Source organism: Venturia canescens, chromosome 10, assembly GCF_019457755.1.
Source record: "Venturia canescens isolate UGA chromosome 10, ASM1945775v1, whole genome shotgun sequence".
Lineage (NCBI taxonomy): Eukaryota > Metazoa > Arthropoda > Insecta > Hymenoptera > Ichneumonidae > Venturia > Venturia canescens.
Window position 1 is genome coordinate 508,708 of NC_057430.1, and position 19,234 is coordinate 527,941.

General features: G+C 36.8%; 1 protein-coding gene and 1 long non-coding RNA gene across 2 annotated transcripts; both read right to left on the reverse strand.

The window, feature by feature from the left end:
- Positions 1 to 603: 603 nt before the first annotated feature.
- Positions 604 to 2,878, reverse strand: LOC122417005 (uncharacterized). Its single transcript, XR_006262210.1, has 3 exons — positions 2,770 to 2,878; positions 1,625 to 1,700; positions 604 to 866 (listed from the first exon to the last, which is right to left on the reverse strand). It is a non-coding gene; the product is annotated as an uncharacterized lncRNA (long non-coding RNA).
- Positions 2,879 to 5,834: 2,956 nt separating this feature from the next.
- Positions 5,835 to 9,455, reverse strand: LOC122417000 (protein kinase C-like). Its single transcript, XM_043430193.1, has 3 exons — positions 7,845 to 9,455; positions 7,027 to 7,305; positions 5,835 to 6,053 (listed from the first exon to the last, which is right to left on the reverse strand). The coding sequence occupies exons 1-3, from the start codon at positions 7,846 to 7,848 to the stop codon at positions 5,896 to 5,898; spliced, it is 441 nt and encodes a 146-aa protein (XP_043286128.1). The 5' UTR covers positions 7,849 to 9,455; the 3' UTR covers positions 5,835 to 5,895.
- Positions 9,456 to 19,234: the final 9,779 nt, after the last annotated feature.

Here is a 19,234-nt window from a genome sequence, read left to right on the forward strand (position 1 = left end):
TTGTCTCATAACGGACGGGAAATATTTGACGTTTTCTGGCTTCAATTCGTGCAAAATCGAAATTGCAAATGCAATGGAAAAAACACCGCAATCTCTACCATTCAATTGTTGTTGAACTTTCGGAAATTCAACATTTTCCAGATTGTAGAAAGGGAATAATTTAGCAAGGAACGTTTTATGATTTGGATGTAACACTTTTCTATTGAGTGAATCGTAAATATAAATCTTTTGGGTATCGAAATAACTACATACCCAATGACCACCTTCATTTGTAGAAAAATTTTCGCAACTGTGCAAAATCTGAATATGTTCTTTCTCTAAAGATTTTGCAGAAATCAAGTGAGGAATCTGTACTTTCCACGTATTTTCCATCTCAAAATTAGGGTTGGCAATCTTGAGAAGTTCAGCAAATCGATCGATGTGCCGATCCTCTATTAAACCTCCACGAGTTATAACTTCTTCAAAGCTCAATCTGAACTCATTAGCCATCTTGATTTCGAATGATTGAGTAAAGGAAAGGAAAGAAAGAAATTAAAAATGTTTTTATATTTTATTGAAACACATTCAAGAAATTCAACAATGAAACAAATGAATATCGGAGTATTGAAGATCCCTGTTATCAGAAAATCGTAAATCGTTTTCAAGTATGAAACTTTAGACGTTGTATAACAACGTTGATTAATATCAGGAGTACAAAATCTGTTTATTTTGGCGCACTGCGGCCTATAAGTCTGCACACAGCAGCTTTTTATTTTGGCGCACTGCGGCCTATTACTAAGCGCACAGCAGCTTAAAATTTTTAACAGATTTTGCGATGACACACTTGCGTGGCACGCCTTTGCTTCCAGAAGTCGAATGGCCTCAACCTGCAAAAAATATCACAAGTCAAATATATGATAAAGAAAAAAGTTAATAATAACGTATTATTTGCTAAAAAAAAGACAGCATCACATGCTTAGGATCAATCACGCACTAGATTTAAGGATGGAATTGCATTTTGACCACAGACGCTAACTTCAAGTGTCGAATGGGATTATGTAACTATGAGAAAAACGATTTTTATGAATTGTTTTTTTTTCGAAATTGTAGAAAATTTTATACTTTACATCAGTAAGTGCGATACGGACGCAATTCCCGAGCGATGAGCGATGCGCGACGAGTGACAGTCAATGAGCGCTCTGCTTTTCTAGACGTCACATCCGTCACGAGCCCCTCATTGGCTATCTCTCGATCGCTCATCGCTCACAGTGTGCAGAAGCCATTACGCTAATGGTTCTTGCCAGGAAACGAAACTATTGAATCATCAAATTTTGACAAAATATATACGATCCGGTAACCACGAGTGCTATCACACCCGGAATGGCCCCCTAATTTTAAATTTATAGTTTTGGGCACGAGATTCTTATTTTATTTTATTTTTTATTAACAAATTAGTGAAAAAACGCATTTTTTTTTGGTTTTTCGCTTAAAATGAAAACCAATAGAGCTATGGAAAAGCAAGTATATGAGACAAAATGTATAGAATACAAATGCGAAGAGAATGAACCCTGAATTAACGACCTAATTGTTAATAATTAGCGGAAAAAAACCTGAATAAATTGCGTTTTTTTTCAAAAATTCATACCGTTACTATTCTTGAAGCTGGATCTTTCTTTTTTGCACGATGGTTGGTATTGATAGATACTTCCTCTATGCAAAATCTAGAAGGTGTAGGATAATTAGTTTTTTAGTTAATCAACACAGAAATTTGATTTGAAGTACAATTTCTATCAACAAAACTGGATACTGTGGAAGTCGTCCAATTTCAATTTATAAAACTGATTTTTGAAGGAGAAGTGTCCAACTACAGAATGTTAATCTTCGTTTTTCGTCTAAATATTGAAAAATAGCCGAAAAGTAGACCCAAATATGAGCAAGAGCAGCCGAGCGAAAACCTCTTATCGACCTCCACCACTCTAGGCCAAGCAAATAAAGATTTTTTTTGACAAAAATAGTAGCGAAAAACTACTGGTGCCATCTCACGCGAAACAACCCCCAGGACCTAACTGCACGAAATTGAACTCGAAATTCCCATTTTCATTTTTTTTATAAACAATTATTAAGTGCAAAAAATCGCATTATTTTTTTTTTGCTAATAAAAGGAAAACCGATGGAGCAATGCCAATGGTTCCAGCGGAGTAAATGTAGAGAACTAAAATACAAAGAGGATGAGACTTGGAAAACCCCAATTGGTTAATTATTAAGGAAGTTGAAGCGATATATATAGGACATCATACAAAAAATACATTAGATTTTATATTTCCAAATTAATGAATTGAAAATTTACGTGAATCTTCTTGAATAGCGCTTAATTATGTGTGAAAAATTTGGAGAGGTTTCACCGCCTAGTAATCGAGATATTCATTGTTGAAAATGACAAGGTTAAACATGGGCTCTTATGGAAGCTTTCAAAAAATTGCAAACTTAAACAATAAATATCTCAATTTCACGACGGTGAATCATCGGTCTATCCCGCCAGAAGTTTAATACTGTCTTAAGCTTTCTGTTTCAAAAATTTTAATGTGCAAAGTTGGAAAATAGTTTTAATATAAGATACGCTTCAACCTCCTTAAAGGAGAAAACTCATGAAAACCAAAAATTCGTAACGGAGCCATTTTTTGAGTTACCCTTCGCGAAAAAGTCCATATTGATAGGTACTTTCTGTGTGCAAAACCCAGACACTTTAAGTTAATTAGTTTCTGCGTAATTACAGTCAGAAATTTTTTGTACCATATTTCACAGTGAGGCTCGATGTTCTGGAGGTAATCCGATTTCAATTTATCAAACAGATTTCGAAAGTAGAAGACTTTAGGTATAAAACATCAATCTTCGTTTTCTGTTTCAAAAATAGGTGAAAATTGCACGTAAACATGAGCGATAACGGCCGAGCGCACGAAGATGGTCGAGTGGTGGGGGTCGAACAGCAGTCACAAGGAACAAGGAAGGCGCTCAGCACGCTGGTATTACTATATTCGCATTACTGCTGTTGTTTTCCTACCTCCACTACTTGACTATGTATATAGTCAGCGCGCGAGAGAATTCTCGCGCGCTCGGCCGCTTTCGCTCATGTTTCCGCGCAATTTTCACCGATTTTTCAACATTGACACGAAAAATGAAGATTGAGATTTCATAGCTGAACAACACATCCCCTTTAAAAATCGGTTTGATGAATTGAAATTGAACGACTTTGGTGGCTCATACACATTCAATAATATTGCACTTTCAAGTTTGTACGGCATGTGGGGCGCCATAAATTTAAGGCCCGTTACACACTGTCAATAATATTGCACAGTAATATTGCACAATAAGTTTGTATGGTGTGTAGTGCGCCATAAATTTAAGATAGCTCAAACTTTTGTTCAATGATTGCGCAATATTTCAATACTACATCTACACATTTAATAATATTGTGCAATCACCTATATTGCGCAATATTATTGACCGTGTGGAGCAGGCTTAAGCTCGCTCAAACTTCCGTTCAATCATTGTGCAATACCACCGCTACACGTTGAATAATATTGCGCAATATTATTGACCGTGTATAGGCCGCCTTCCAGAAGTATCCAGTTTTGCTGAAAAAAATAGTACTCCAAACTTCTGAGAACAATAAACATCTGGCAGCGTTTATATTTAGCACATAGGAAGTATCTATTAAAAACTAAATATCCAACAGCGTCTAGATTTTGCACCTATAGAAAGAATCTATCTATCAACACCTACCATTGTGCAAAAAAAAGATCCAACTTCAAGAATTTACATTTTTACAATACAAAAAACCATAACAGTATGTTTTTTCACTAATTTGTTAATAAAACTTTTAAAAACATTGTGGACTTACTTTTTTGTTGAATTTTCGCCGGCTTCGTAGATTTGCTATATAAGAGCACTGCGCTGAAACAGAAACCACAACGATTTTTAACCATTAAAAATACAAGTAAAGAATATGCTGTGAACATAAGAATAAAACTTACCTTTTTTTCAATGAACGAGTTTATTTTAGTAGAGAAGAGATTGAGACGTTGATGCAATGTGCGTCAACAGGCACATAAACAGTGTTCATAAATTTGACAGTCTGGATGGCAAGAGGGGTATAGGAGGGGTAGGGACTAGGTTGGCCGAAAATGGCCGTCGTCACCATTTCCGGTCGGCCGAAGTCACTAGCCGAAAAAAATGATGTAAGATAGTTGTAGATACAAGGTACAGATGTCGCAATAAGCGTTTTCGTCGATATATATACATAAGACACATATCCGAGACTTGTTTTCGCAGCTGCACGTCATGTTGACGTGTGAGGTTATGATCCCCAAGGTGCTGTTCTGTACAGAGTGTATTTCAATCAAAAATCAAAATGTTTAGTAAGTGGATTATCAGTGACGTGAATAATTGGTGTTCAATAATAATAATAACAACAAAACAACAACAATTGTAATAATGATGGTGATAATGATGATGATGATGATAATTATTTACAATAAAAACGTGTATATAATAAATCGAGTTCTTGTAATAATTTATTTTGAAAAATCTTTCTCCTCTCATCTGAATGGAAATATTGAGCGATGTACAGATAATAGTTTTTCTGTAAGGAATGCCAGAAAATCGTTTTTGAGGGATCAGCAGCTCGCATTGTGGTTAGATATCATTATATTGTCCAGTCATTTATGTATGAAATTTCGATGTAAAAAAGAAAAATAAAAGGTGAAATGGGTGGATATGTTAAAACAAAAATATTTTCTTATAAAACTATGTTCATAGTTCATATCGCTTTCCCTAATACGATCTATTAATTAATCAACTTCATGATCCATATTTTTATAGATTCGAGAATAGTGGAGCGTTGAAAAAATTTGCAACGATATGTTTTTATTGCTTTTTCACTTCAAATTTGGTTATAATTCGTTCATGATATTTTTCTTATCACCACCAATGGTTTATCGTATCTGCTGTATGAATTTATCCGCTTGCACGTAAACATGGATGCTAAAAGACGTTTGACCACGCTTTTTGATATGACTCACGATTTATATATATTATAAGTTTTGTTCGCATGATTCTAAAATAGCGTGTTGTGGTGTAGTCGTCAACGTAACGGGTTCGCAGTTCGAAGGTTACGGGGTCGAGGTTCACTCGTAATCAATTTTTTTTTCAATCCATATGACCCAGGAAATGTTCAGTCCTTTGGATGTCAAATCGGAGCTAAAAAGAATTGGAAGGAAACATGGTTGTCGAGGAAGGCTCAATCTCGGGTGACTTGACTACACATTCCATAGCAAATGAGCATCGTAATGCAGTGGTCAGCGTTGCAGGATTGTAATTTGAGGGTCCCGAGATCGGGATTCATCTAGAATGTGACTTCCAATCTATTTCTCTTTCTCTTTTTAATCAATTTTTTTTTGCTGCCCTATGCTGGCAATACAGCAGCACTGCATGTTGGTCAAAATGTAAATTTCTCAAAAAAAAGGAAAAGTGTGTCCAATTTTACTAACTCTTCACGATAGTCAAACATTGTGAAAAACTTAGTTATAAGTTTAAGAAAATGATTGCCAGCGATAGCACAGAGAACAAACATTGTGAAAAACTTAGTTATAAGTTTAAGAAAATGATTGCCAGCGATAGCACAGAGAATCAGGATAAAAATGGATCATAACCGACGCAGGAGGATAGCAAAAATGAGCAGGAAAACGACAATAAATCAAACAATTTTTTGTTTATTATAAATATTTAAAATATTCAACTTTTTAAACATTTTTTATATTTAACATAAAACATCATTATATTTTTGATAATTAACTTCTTGAATTTTTTTTAATTTTAATCAACTTTTCGAAATTTTTTCATTTTTATTATTAATCGATATCAATTTTTTTCATTATCGGTCAATGGCCCATGGTCATAATGGCTGAGCCCAATGCGCCGTCCGCGGTACGGATTAGAGATCTGATACAACGTATCAACTAAACGGGCCATCGCATTGCGATGTGCGCGTTCGTGGTATGCCCACCTCTGCTGTCGACCTAAAAAAAAAGAGAAAGATTAAGCACATCCTTATTAAACAGAAAAAACAAATAGCATGCAAATGAAAAAAGAAACGAAAGAAGAACAGAGAAAAAGAAAAAGAGAGAAAATGTGGAGCACAAGAAAAAAGCAAGCATAAAATTGATGAAAAAAAGGCGAGAAAAATAAAGCGAAAAAAAAATTTCAGAATATGAAAAAGCGATTATTGATGAAGAGAGATAGAAAAAGGAAGTGAAGCACACGAATCGAAAAAATGAAAAAAATACAAAAGGAAAAGATGAAGGAAGAGAAAGAGGAGATGGAAATGAAAAAAGCAAGAATAGAATTGTGAACAAATGAAAACGAAAAGAGCACAGAGAGAAAGAGAAAAAGAAAGAAAAGGTGAAAACATAAAATGATGAACAAAGGGCAAGAAAAATGATTAAATTCAACGAATAGCAATGAAAAAAGCGGAAAAAAGTACAGAGAAAAGCAGAGAAAAAGGGGAGCACATAAAGAAAAACAAGCATAAAAAAGGCAGGAAAAATGATTCAAGCTAAAAAAGCAAGATTCCAGGAAATGAAAAAAGAAATATGAACAACGTGGTTATTAATAAAGAGAGAGAGAGAGAGAAAGAGGAGATAGAGCACATGAATTGAAAAAGAGAATGAAAAGATCAAGAAATGAAGCACATGATTATAAATATTGAAAAAAGAGAACGAAGGAAGTCAGAGAAATAAATCAGTATAAAAAAGAGAAAAAGTGAAGGATAAGAAAAAGAGAAACGCGAGCACAGAATTTTGAAATAGGCAGGAAAAATGATTACAGCGAAAGAAAGATTTCAAGAATTGAAGAAAGAAAGGATGAAGCATGTCATATTGTCAAAGTAACAGAAAGAGGAAATGTAGCACACAATCTTGGAAAAAAAGAAGAAGCAAAAGTAAAAGGGATAGATAAAAAAGAGAGAAAATAGAAGTAATTTTTAATATTCACCTCCTCGGCGTGGCCCAACTCGATTCACTGGCGGTCGCTGTCCACCTGTAGGTTGTCGCTGGCGCCTATTCTGACCACGCTGGTCCATCGGCTCACACTGGCGCTGATTATTTGGCGGAGGCTGATCAGGGGGCAGCTGTCGCCTATTTTCCAGAGCATCAGGCTGTGGAGATGGAGGAGGCCGCTGTCCTGGGGGCAGTGGGTAGTCGCTCTCGATTTGTGCCTCATTGTGGATTATGTCACCTGGTCCCCGTTGGTCTCGGTTGTAATCATGAAGCGCTGAAACAAAAATGATGTTAAAAGGTTGTAATTCAGTTTTGCTACAAAACTTTTTTAATAGTCTACTGCTAGAAAAGTTTCGTAGCAAAACTGAGTTACATTCTGGCTTCACGCCAATAATTATGGAACACAGTTTGTTTGTTCCGTGACACGTTTAACTTGGACACTGACTTGGATGTAACACTGTTAACGTTGTCAGCGTACGTCCAAGTTAAACATGCTCATACTCACTAAACGTCACGAAAAAAACAAACTGTGTAGATTGTTTTTTCTGTAATAGTCAGTGAGTATGAGCACGTTTAATTTGGACGTAACGCTGTTGTAGCGTCCAAGTTAGACGTGCTCGTACTCACTGAATATCACGGAAAAAACAAACTGTTTTTTCCGTAATGTTCAGTGAGTATGAACGCGTTTAACTTGAACGCTGACGCGGACATAACGCTATTAACGTTGTTAGCGTCCAAGTTAAACGCGGCATGCTCATACTCACTGAACATCACGGAAAAAACAACTAAAAAAAAATAATATCAAAAACTCACCCATATCGATGTCGTCCAGTATGACCTAAAACATAAAGAAAAAACACCTTCGTTATTATTTATAACTATGAAATGAAAAATAAGTATATTGTGTAGTACTTACGTCGTCCCCTTGTACAGCCATTGTTGTAGTCACCGCGTCGTTTTGATTTTCATTTGCTTTGCGGTATCTTGCCGCGCGTGGCGTTGACCATGAACCATATATTTACGGAGATCTCCATCTTCAAGATATTTACCAACCATGCGATAGTATATCATGAAGACGTTCAGTCGGTAACGATTTCATATTAAACAAAACTCGCATTGAATGAAATGTCAATTAGATCCATTTCGAAAATCATTCTGTTAATTCTTGAATGAATGAATGAATATTACGAAAGTCGTTAATTTCTTTTTGCATAAATTATTTGAGAGGAAACAGAGAAGTGCAAAAATCGCTAGCGCTGTCACACTTGCGCTCCAAATTGGCGATCCACACTAAACATGCAACGCCTAGCGGATTTTTCTTGAACTGCTGTTGGAGTGCAAAGCAGACAACCTGTCACATAATATTAATGTCGTTAAGTGGTTTTTGGAGCAGTTATCAGCAAAAATGTATGTATTCATAAATTTGTCGGAGTTTTAAATACGACTGGTCCATGTTTCCAATGCTAAATCATGCACAACTGTCAAAATTGCACTCCAATAGCGCTATTTTTCCGAGGGACACGAGCGCCGCCATCGGTAGTGTAGATCGCCAATATTTCACACACGACCTCAAACGTACATGAATTTTTTAAGATTGGAGACTACGTTTACACGAAATTATTACGTGAATCCTACTAACTCAATCATCTTATCAGAATATTTCGGGAATCGTTCAAAACCTAATGAATAAATTTTTTTCGTTTTAATTTTTTTGTTTGTTTGTAATTATTCTCGTTTGTATTTTATTCCGTTTGTAATTTTTTTCTTTGCATTTTTTTCGTTTGTGATTTTTTTCTTTGTCTGTTTTTGTGATTCTAATTTTAGCAAAAATTCACTCTGACAACTTTGCATCTGAATCGGTAATTTTTCATCGGCGGGTAATTTGTTCATGCTCGTAATTTTCCGAATGCTTCTGTATTATTGTTTTGTTCATAATTTTTTGCTACTTATTTTTTTTTCATTTGTAATTTCTTTGTCCTTCATTTTTTTTATAATATCATTATGTTTGTAATTTTTTTCATTCGTCATCCGATGTACTTGTCACTTTTACTTTTATTATTTGACAACGTTTTGTTCCTTTCGAACAAAACGTTTTTCATGCATTATCATGATTCAGCAAGTTTATTTTATTCATTACGTTTGAAATAGTTTTTTTATAACTTTTATCGTAATTGCTCATTTGAAGCAAGTTCCGAGAGATTCTTCTAAAATCATCGTGCATTGGTTTTTTTTGATAGTTTCTATAGGGTTAATTTTTTTATGACAATTATTCATACATTATAATAGGACAATTATTCATACATTATAATAGGACAATTATTCATACATTATAATAGGACAATTATTCATACATTATGTTTAATCAATATTTGATGAGGACAATTGTGCAAAGATCTCTACATGAGTAACACGTAGGGGTTTCACTGAGATTACTGTCCAGGTGACATAAATGTACGTGTCTCCAATTTTTTCTCTCAGCATTCATGCTGTTTTTTTGGGATATCGTGAACCTAAACCTGAATATAGAAGACCAATGGAGTTTATACCTTCATACCCACCGCCATCAATGCAATGTGAAATGATAAGATAATATTACAGGTAGATTGCATTGGAATGTCGAATTTGTAATTAGATTCGCTCATTATCGTAGGATGTCGACCGTACTCCACTGTGCAATACTCATTACCGTACCAGCAACTGATGAGCGCGGTGTTACTAGGGTGCGACAAATACGTTTCTGCTTAATTCAAATTTTCATGTGTTTTTGACTATAAAATTTGAATATTGAATAAATATAGTTGTGTGCTCTTAAAAAATAACAATACGAAACTGCTCTGTAAATGGGTGAGTACTATATTTTAAACCATCGTTTGAAAGTATCGGCATCTCTTCTTTCTGTATATAACAGAGAAAGGAAAAATCTTCCTTTCTTTCAGATGCCCAGAAACAAAATCCATCATGGAATGGTGACCAAAACCAACAAGATTCATCACGGATTGGTGACCAAAAATCAACCTCGTCAGTCAAAGTAGATAACAAACAAGGTTATACGATATCTTGAAATATATTTAATAATTAGTAGTATATACGATCTTGTATTATATAATTAACTCATAGTATCTTATTTTTCAGTTGAGCAAGTCAGACCACCACGATGGAAGCGTGCAGGAAAAAAATGCCGAAAAAACGAAGAAGATGCTCAAAAACGACTCCAATACTTATTAAAACAATTATCGACTCCTCGTCGCTATAATTGAAAAAAGCTAACATGTAGATCTCATTCAAGGTTTAAAAAGAATAAAAAATGAGTAAAATTAGTTGAAACCCATAAATAACATGTTTTTTATTCTTAAATATTGAGATTGTGTCCTTAAATAACTATAGGACTCCAGAGACCAAAACACTCAATCTTCTTTCAAAATAACGATATTGATCGATTGAAACAATGAAATCAAACTCAAGCAGAATCAGTTTTAAAAAAAAATCATTTTATTACATTTAAGTTGTTTTAGGTATTTACAAACACACACATACACATACACACGCACGCGGGCATATTTTATTTCGAATTGTTTTACTTTGTTGGAATTAAAGTGAAAACTCTGCGAGATTATCAATTTAGTCTTTTTTATGAAAGGATTCAAAAATTTATATACTTGCATTCCACCAAAAACGAAAAAAAAATGATTTCCACGATGCTGAAGTTTGCAACGTTGGAGTCCAACGAAATGAACAAAAAAAAACGTTTTTAATTCATCAATTATTTATTTCACGAATCATTGCTGCAGCTTAAAATGTGACGAATTGGAAATTCGGCAGGGAACAAAAACTTCAGCGCCATTGATTTCCTCAGATTTGCTTTGCCAATAGCAAGCACTTTTGAATAATCTGTAATGTGGCTGCAAATTCAGCGCTTTTCTCCAACGTATCAAGCAATCCATCAACGTCCCCATAAAATTCTCCTCCAAATCTTGACGAGTCAGAACAGACCTAAAAAATTTACTTTGTAAATAGTTCAACGAGCTCGTGTAGTTGTTGAAACAACTGATGCCCGTATTTTTCGAAAATGACACGAACGCTAACCAAGCCACGAGTCAGTAACTTCTAGTCAGCAACAATACTGCTTTTGGGATTTTTAATCAATTCAATGATTTCGAGAAACAAAGCTGCAAAAATATGAAATTATAAATATTTAAGAAAAAATATGGTTATCGAGAATTTTGAAGAAACTAGTCTTTCAAATCCAAAATTACAATAATTTTCATCATCGACTAATTCATATTCTATCAAAAAATAAAAATTGTCATTAAACCAAAAGATTTTAAAAGCGACAGACTTGAATGCAACGTTCATATCAACATTGTGATCGTAGAAAATCACTCCGTGTCGGTTTGAGTTCAGAAAAGTTAGCAGAAAATTGTGCACGTTTCCACTGTAATCTACCAATGTCAAAAAATCGAATTGAAGCTTGAATGAACAAAAATCAATTGACTGTAGAATTTTTATTCAAATCGTTTCTACTAATTATACTGATATTGAATATACTGAGTATTAAACATAACGCTGAATGAGTTTATCGGTCTAGTGTTTTATATTCCGATTTAGGATGATTTATTAGAAGGTAATGTTAATTTTATATTCCGATTAGAAGGTAATGATTAAAAAATAATGAGTTACCTTTATTTCTTTCGGACAAAATCTTTGCTGGTCTGTTTGGCTTTTTTAACCAGACAAATTTTTGAGTCCCTTCCAACTGAACAGCGAGACAAGACTCTACGAACCAAACCCCAAAATTTCAGTGTCGTAGATCAACTTGAGGAAAAAGAATCATTTCTATGGGCTTGAATTGTTGCGACAAAGTCTCTAAAATTTGAATGTGATGAATCAATAATCTTCCAGGTAAACCACCAAGCGTAACTATTGATGCCAAAGACCATGCCTGGCATTGCTCTAACTTGATCGTGTACCATGAATGTTAAATAAGAATTAATGAAGCGGCAAAAAGCCTCTTCTACATTTCATCGGTACTGGAGATATCATGACAAGATTCTGCAATCAAAAACATTAAATTACTGTTCTATTGGAAAAACATTTACCAGACAATCTTTTAACAAATGACATTTCTAATTGATTCTATTGAATAATTATCAGCCTTTTGAGAGTTCTCTTTAAATCAAACAAATTAATGATGAACATGTTTTCACTTACTTAATTGAAATCAGAAACATTGCCTCTGTAACCTGTGAGCACTCTCCATCTTCATTTTTTTACAGGTTAATGCGTCAAATCCTTAACTAGATGAAGCTTTTCTCTAAATTGCTGACAATGCGTTCACTTCTTTACGCTATATATTTATAATCCCTCGCTCTCCTTCGTCACTCCTGTCGTGGGTTATTTTATTTGTTTTCCTATGAAATAGCATGATAAAAATGATAATTATCATCTACGAGTCTGAACAATTTCGGAGAGAGCTTATGAATTATTGCCGTGGCAAAGAAATATGCAGAGACGTGGATTATTTTTTTAAATCCGGAGTACACATTGTCGAAGAAAAAATCCTTAATCAAAATATTTTATTTCGTTTTACCATCGATGCGAAAAGTATCATAAGAGCCTTTGGAACCAATTTTTTTCGGTCTTGTACACTACCTGACAGTCTCCTGTAACGTTGTTGATAACCATTACACAACACTCTTGAATTCCTCTGTCTTTACAATTTTCTTTTCCTCTTCTTCACTTTTTTTTCGCCACTTTCACTAAACTACCGAAAAAAACATTGTCCTGCTTGTCTATTTCTTTTCACAGAAATTGAGACAGTATCGGTGAGCTCTCACATTCGTCGCGATCTTTATAACCTCACTGACATTCATATATAAACAACACACCATACGTTATTCACGGAAATATACATAGGTATATAAAATGTATTATGGCACCAGAAAAAAATATATAGGTATATAAAATGTATTATGGCACCAGATTTGTAACTAAATAAAAACAAATAAACATCAAAAATGTGTGCGAAAATCCGACCCATTTTTTGATGCTATTAAAAAATAAATAATTAATATCTCTTCAATGCGTTAAGCTACAGAGCTCGAAGAGGTCGCAAAAGAAAGACAAAAAAAAATAAAAAATACGTCAACTTATAATATTCTCTGGAATACTATAGTTAATTAATTATTGAAGAAACAAATTTTGAAAATTTTCGAAAACAATTGGAAACGCTATCGCTCCGGTAAAGAGTCTCTGGCAGCAACTCGTCATCATGTCATGTTGTTGTTATAAATGTACTTGTCTCAGAGTCGCTGCCGCGACTCTAGAAAAATCCAGAGATCAAACATTATTTCGATATATTATATTCTCAAATTATCGAGTGTACTACGCGATCTATGTACGTGAGTGTGCCGACTACACTGTCTTCGAGGAGACCCGCAACGCTCAGCGTCAGCACGTCTCAAATTACGCGTAGAACATCGACCGTAAGTCCAAAACTGTATCGCTTTTTATTTCGTTTATGTTATGTGATTGTAAACAAGAGGAAGTAGACTGCGATTTTATTCAACTGTAATCTAAATCTCTAATGCCGACTCCTTAATAAACAAGCTAACTCGTTACTTTTACCCGATATTTCTGTGTCTTGACCTACATCAATCTCCTTGAAATTCCATATTGTATATTAGCAACCGTAATAGGTGCGCCTAGCGCTTTAATAGCTATTCCGACATCTACTATTTTTATCTCTTCTCCTTTTTACTAAATTGTTTATTTATTCCTCTGAGAAATTAGTAACTTCAATATTTTTTATTCGTTATTTTCCTCTCAACCCGCGCGTTCTCACGTTCGGGCGTAATAAATTGGTGGCAGCGGTGGGATAGCTACTACTAATACGGTTGACTTTTCAATATAATTTAATGTCAAAAATTTCGGAAATTCCATTCAACTAAATTCTTTTAATCGTGTGATTTCCGTACTTTCGGCAATAATTCGATGAATTAGATTTGCAGTTATCTCTAAGATTCATCTTTTTAGAAAGGTTTCGGAAGTATTTCCGAAAATGCCTGCTACTGAAGTTTCAGTTCAAAATCAAACTATGCTTGATAATTCCGCTTATTTGGATTATCTCGCAGTTAAAGATGCTATTGATAAAATTCCCAGATATGATGGAAGAAATTGGAAATTTCCGGAATACGAAACTGAAATAAAATCATTACAACAGGGCCTTCCGGAAGGAGCCGAAAATAGGGTAATAAATGGCATCCTGGCCAGGCTCAGAGGAAGAGCTCGTACACATGTCGAAGGAAAATCATTTTCTTCTATCAAGCAAATTCTTAAAACCCTTAAAGAAAAATTCTCTCCTGGTTTAGATTATGAATATTGTCGCAGTCAAATCCTCGATGCACGTATGAGAAGCGATGAAGACGTATCAGATTTCTATTCACGCCTTCAACGTTATATTCGTAAAGCAGTCAGCGAAAGCGAGGAGACCGAGAGCGAAAACGTCGCTAGTTCAACAAAAAGTCGACTCGAGGCTCGTGCCTTCGATGTTTACATTGATGGTTTGCCTGACGCTATGAGGAATTATATTTTAAGTCGCGACCCTGCAACATTTCAATCCGCCCTAGAACTCGCTCAAAAATATGAAGGGCGCACCCGACGTTAGCGTAGTCGAATGTCAGCGCGCAAGGATTATAAGGAAGCGCGACGGAGCTATTATCAAAGGGATAGTTCCTCAGACGATAATTGTCGGTCTCTTTCTCGCGATAGTCATAATCGGGATTCTTCACCGTATCGTCGTACATATACTATTTCCATCGACGAAATGTGTAACGATTGTAGACATTGTCCCTGTAGATCTCGTGGACGTAGTAGTCGAGATTCAACGAGTCGGGACGGTGACAGGAGCTATACTCCACCGAGAGGCATACTCAAACGCGAAAATAGAGATAGATATTCTTGCGATCATAAGCGGGACCGCGACTCCTCGGAGCGACGTGAATCGGTATCGCCGCGAGGTTTTTCCCCTCGTAGAGAGAGCACACCTCCGCCCCGTAAAATTAATGCCGATGCGAACGAAATTTCTTTAAACGAGAAATCCAGTCGTCCGAACGACGCGTCGACGGCTGCTCAGCAAAAATCGCGTCTAACACCGAGTGTGAATTTCCAATAGTTACGGTAAATTTAAAAAAGAATTCTCGACAGCCAAAATCTGTTGTAGAAATAGACGCCCCGGATTTAAAAAATAAGAAAGGAAAATTTTTGGCAGATAGCGGCGCGGTTATTAATATGATCGAAGTCAATGCTCTTTGCGGAAACACTATGATCGATACAGATGATCGGGTGGGAGTATTGGGTATTTCGGATGGAGAAACGTTAAACGCAATTGGTACGACTACGTTACACATATTCGAACGATCAATAAAATTCTATGTTTTCAAGACAACACTTCCATCTCCAGGCGTGGCTCTTTTGGGAGAAGAATACTTCGTACTAGAAAAAGCAGAAATCTCGTATCATCACAATGCTTTAATAATCACTAGTCGTCCGACAAACCCGATATTTTTCGTCTCGGAATACGAAAAAAGACGTGTACATAATTTTACGGCAAGTACTGTAGAGTTAGAGTCTCCTGAGACACCTGACACCGCTGAGTCAGAAAACACGGCTCCCGAGTTGACCCATATTACTGTCCGTGCCCGCACGCGACAACCGGTCAAAATCAACTTAAAAGCTACAACGTTACAACAAGGATATATCCCTCGAATAACAGCTGACGATGGTCTATTTCTCGGTGAAGCTGCTGTGAAAAATTCAAATGGCACTTGTTACATTATGGCGATAAATACAACAGAACAAGATGTTGAAATAGAAATCCCTCCTCAACATCTTATACCATTTGAATATCGAGGCCCGCCGGAAGAAATTTCTGACTCCGACTCACTTGATGAAAACGTTATTGTAGGAAAAGACCGAGTTACCGCGATACAAGATCAATTAAGTCTCGATCACCTCAACGACGAAGAATCGGAGCATGTACACTCTCTTATAGCAGCGTATCCTGACCGTTTCCATTTACCTGGTGATAAACTTGGTCGTTGGAATCTGATGAAGTGTACGATACCCACTACAGATGACCTACCAGTAAATACACGTCAGTACCGATATCCCGTAGTCCATAAAGAAGAAATTAAACGGCAGATGGATAAACTCTTAACCGAAGGAAAAATTCATCCGAGTACTTCGCCGTATAATTCACCGTTATGGATTGTTCCCAAAAAAGCAGGTGCCGACGGAAAACGTAAATGGCGCGTTGTAATAGATTATCGCGCACTTAATGAAAAAACTTTACCTGATGCTTACCCACTTCCCAACATAACCGACATACTGGATCAATTGGGAGGCGCGAGATACTTCAGCATTTTTGATCTCGCTAGTGGATTTCACCAAATCGAGATAGACCCTAAGGACCGCCCGAAAACCGCATTCTCAACCCCTGAAGGCCACTATGAGTTTGCAGTAATGCCCTTTGGATTGCGCAATGGCCCTCCAGTCTTCCAAAGACACATGAATGTGGCTTTAACGGGGCTCAACGGCATAGAATTATTCGTTTATCTCGATGATGTCATCATATATGCACCGTCCTTGGAAGAACACGGACGAAGAGCGCGGAATCTTTTTACTCGCCTACGTCAATGTAATCTTACTCTACAAACGGAAAAATGCCAATTCCTTCGCACGGACGTGACGTATTTGGGTTATATAATTTCTCGAGACGGAGTTCGGCCGGATCCTATGAAAATCGAAGCGGTCCAAAAATATCCTGCTCCCACGAATGTGAAGGAAGTACAGCAATTTAATGGCTTCGCTAATTACTATCGGCGATTCATCAAAGATTTTGCCATTAAAGCTAAACCACTCAGCGATTTGTTAAGAAAGGATAAGAAGTTTGAGTGGACTGAAAAAGAACAGAATAGTTTCGACGCAATTCGTGAAGCTCTGTGTACTAAACCAGTCCTTCCATATCCGGATTTCAGCAAACCATTCATTCTTGCAACGGATGCTTCGGATGCTGAACTCGGCCCCGTCCTGAGTCAAATGATTGACGGAAACGAACGTCCAATAGCTTATGCCTCACGTACACTGAACCCTGCTGAAAAGAATTATCACAGTAACGATAAAGAATGCCTTGCAGCAACCTGGGCGATAGGGTATTTTCGACCGTACCTTTATGGCCGAACCTTCACCCTAGTTACTGACAATCAAGTCGTCGCGTGGCTGCATAATATGACTGACCAATCAAGTCGACGTGCACGTTGGAGAGCCAAAGTGGGAGATTATCATTTCACTACGAAATATAAACCAGGGAAACTCAATCAGCTGAGACCTCGAATATTACCCCAAGTACCAGGAGATCAACTATCCCAACTCCGTTACCTACATACAAATCTATGGCTAAATCGAGCCCTTTGGCGGGAATACCGAATACCATTTCCAGATCAATAATCCCCGATATGCGGAAAGATGCCAAAAAACAGGCTTCAACTCCTCCGAAGCCAGTAAAATTGGATTATCCACCGTCAATTGAAACTAGAAAATCTAGCGACATACAAACGATACTCATTGATGCGGACTCGAGTGATACCGATGACAAAGTCAGTTCACTTGAAACCGCAGAAAATTATCTCGTCAAACAATGCAGAGAGGCTCTGATCTACTACAAGGATAACCTCGCTCATTTTATTAACGCGGACTGTCAATCGCTAAACACGATTGGAAACTTGCTGTGTGATCTGAATAAAATCGATCAGGATAATTTACGGAACAGTAACTTGTCGAAAGGGCACGTAGCCGTAACGAATAAAGGGAAATTTAAGATCTTCAGTATAGTCAATAAGAAGCATCATTTTGACAAGGCTAGCTTCCAGGACACCATTAAAGGGTTGGAAAATCTACGCATCGCCGTAGAACGTTACAAAATTCAATGTCTAAGAATTTCGAAACCCGGCGATGACCTTGAAGACATGCCGTATGATACGTTAAAAGAATTGCTGGAATGCATATTCCATGGGATACCAATCACCATCGTAATTTGTAGTGGTTTTACTCAACTGGACCCACCATTAGCACAGCGGACCGCTATGATCCGAGAAGCTCACGAAAGTCTGGTTGGAGGACACAAAGGAATCGCTAAAACTTATAAACGATTACGGGAAAGGTATCAATGGAAAGGTCTCAAAGAAGACACTGAGAATTTTATACGACAATGCAAGATTTGTCAAGAGGAGAAACTCCTCAGAATAAAAACGCGCATGCCTATGCTTATCACGGATACGCCTTCGAACACTCTGGAGAAGATCGCCCTCGATACCGTTGGTCCTCTACGAATCACTCCCCGTGGAAACCGACATATTCTGACGATTCAGGACAATCTTTCTAAGTTCTGCGCAGCCGTTCCAGTGCCAAACATTAAAGCCGATACTTTAGCTTTGGCGTTAAGCAAACACTGGATTGCTCAATACGGCCCACCCAAGACCATACTGACCGATCGTGGTACCGCATTTACGAGCAAGCTCTTCGAACAACTAGCTGAAATATTTAAAGTGCAGAGAGTAACAACCATTGCTTACTGCCCTCAGTCAAACGGATCGCTCGAACGTAGTCATGCGATCTTAGCAGACTATTTGAGAGACTTCCACGATCGTTTTGATGACTGGGACGAACTTTTGCCATTCGCAATGCACGCCTATAATACTGCTGTTCACTCCGCAACAAATTTCACGCCTTTCGAAGTCATGTACGGAAAATCTGCGCGATCGATATCCGAGTTTCCGTCGCTCGAAAAAATTGATACGTATACCGAGTTCATGTCGGACTTAGTAACTCGACTCGATGAAATTCGACGAACTGCGACGAAGAATCTCGATGCAGCAAAACATCGCTCGAAAGAACAATACGACAGAAATATAAATACAGTCCCTTTCAAAATCGGCGATGACATTTACGTTCTAAAAGAACCTCGCGTAAATAAATTAGACTCCTATTACCGAGGACCGTATGAGGTTGTTGAGATCACAGAAAAAGGAAATATAATCTTCCTTAATAGTCACGGCAAACTTGAAATGAAACACCCTAATAAACTTAAGCTGGCTCATTAGTAATTGTACACAAGTGTTTGTTACAGATCCAGGCCATGGAGTATTTCA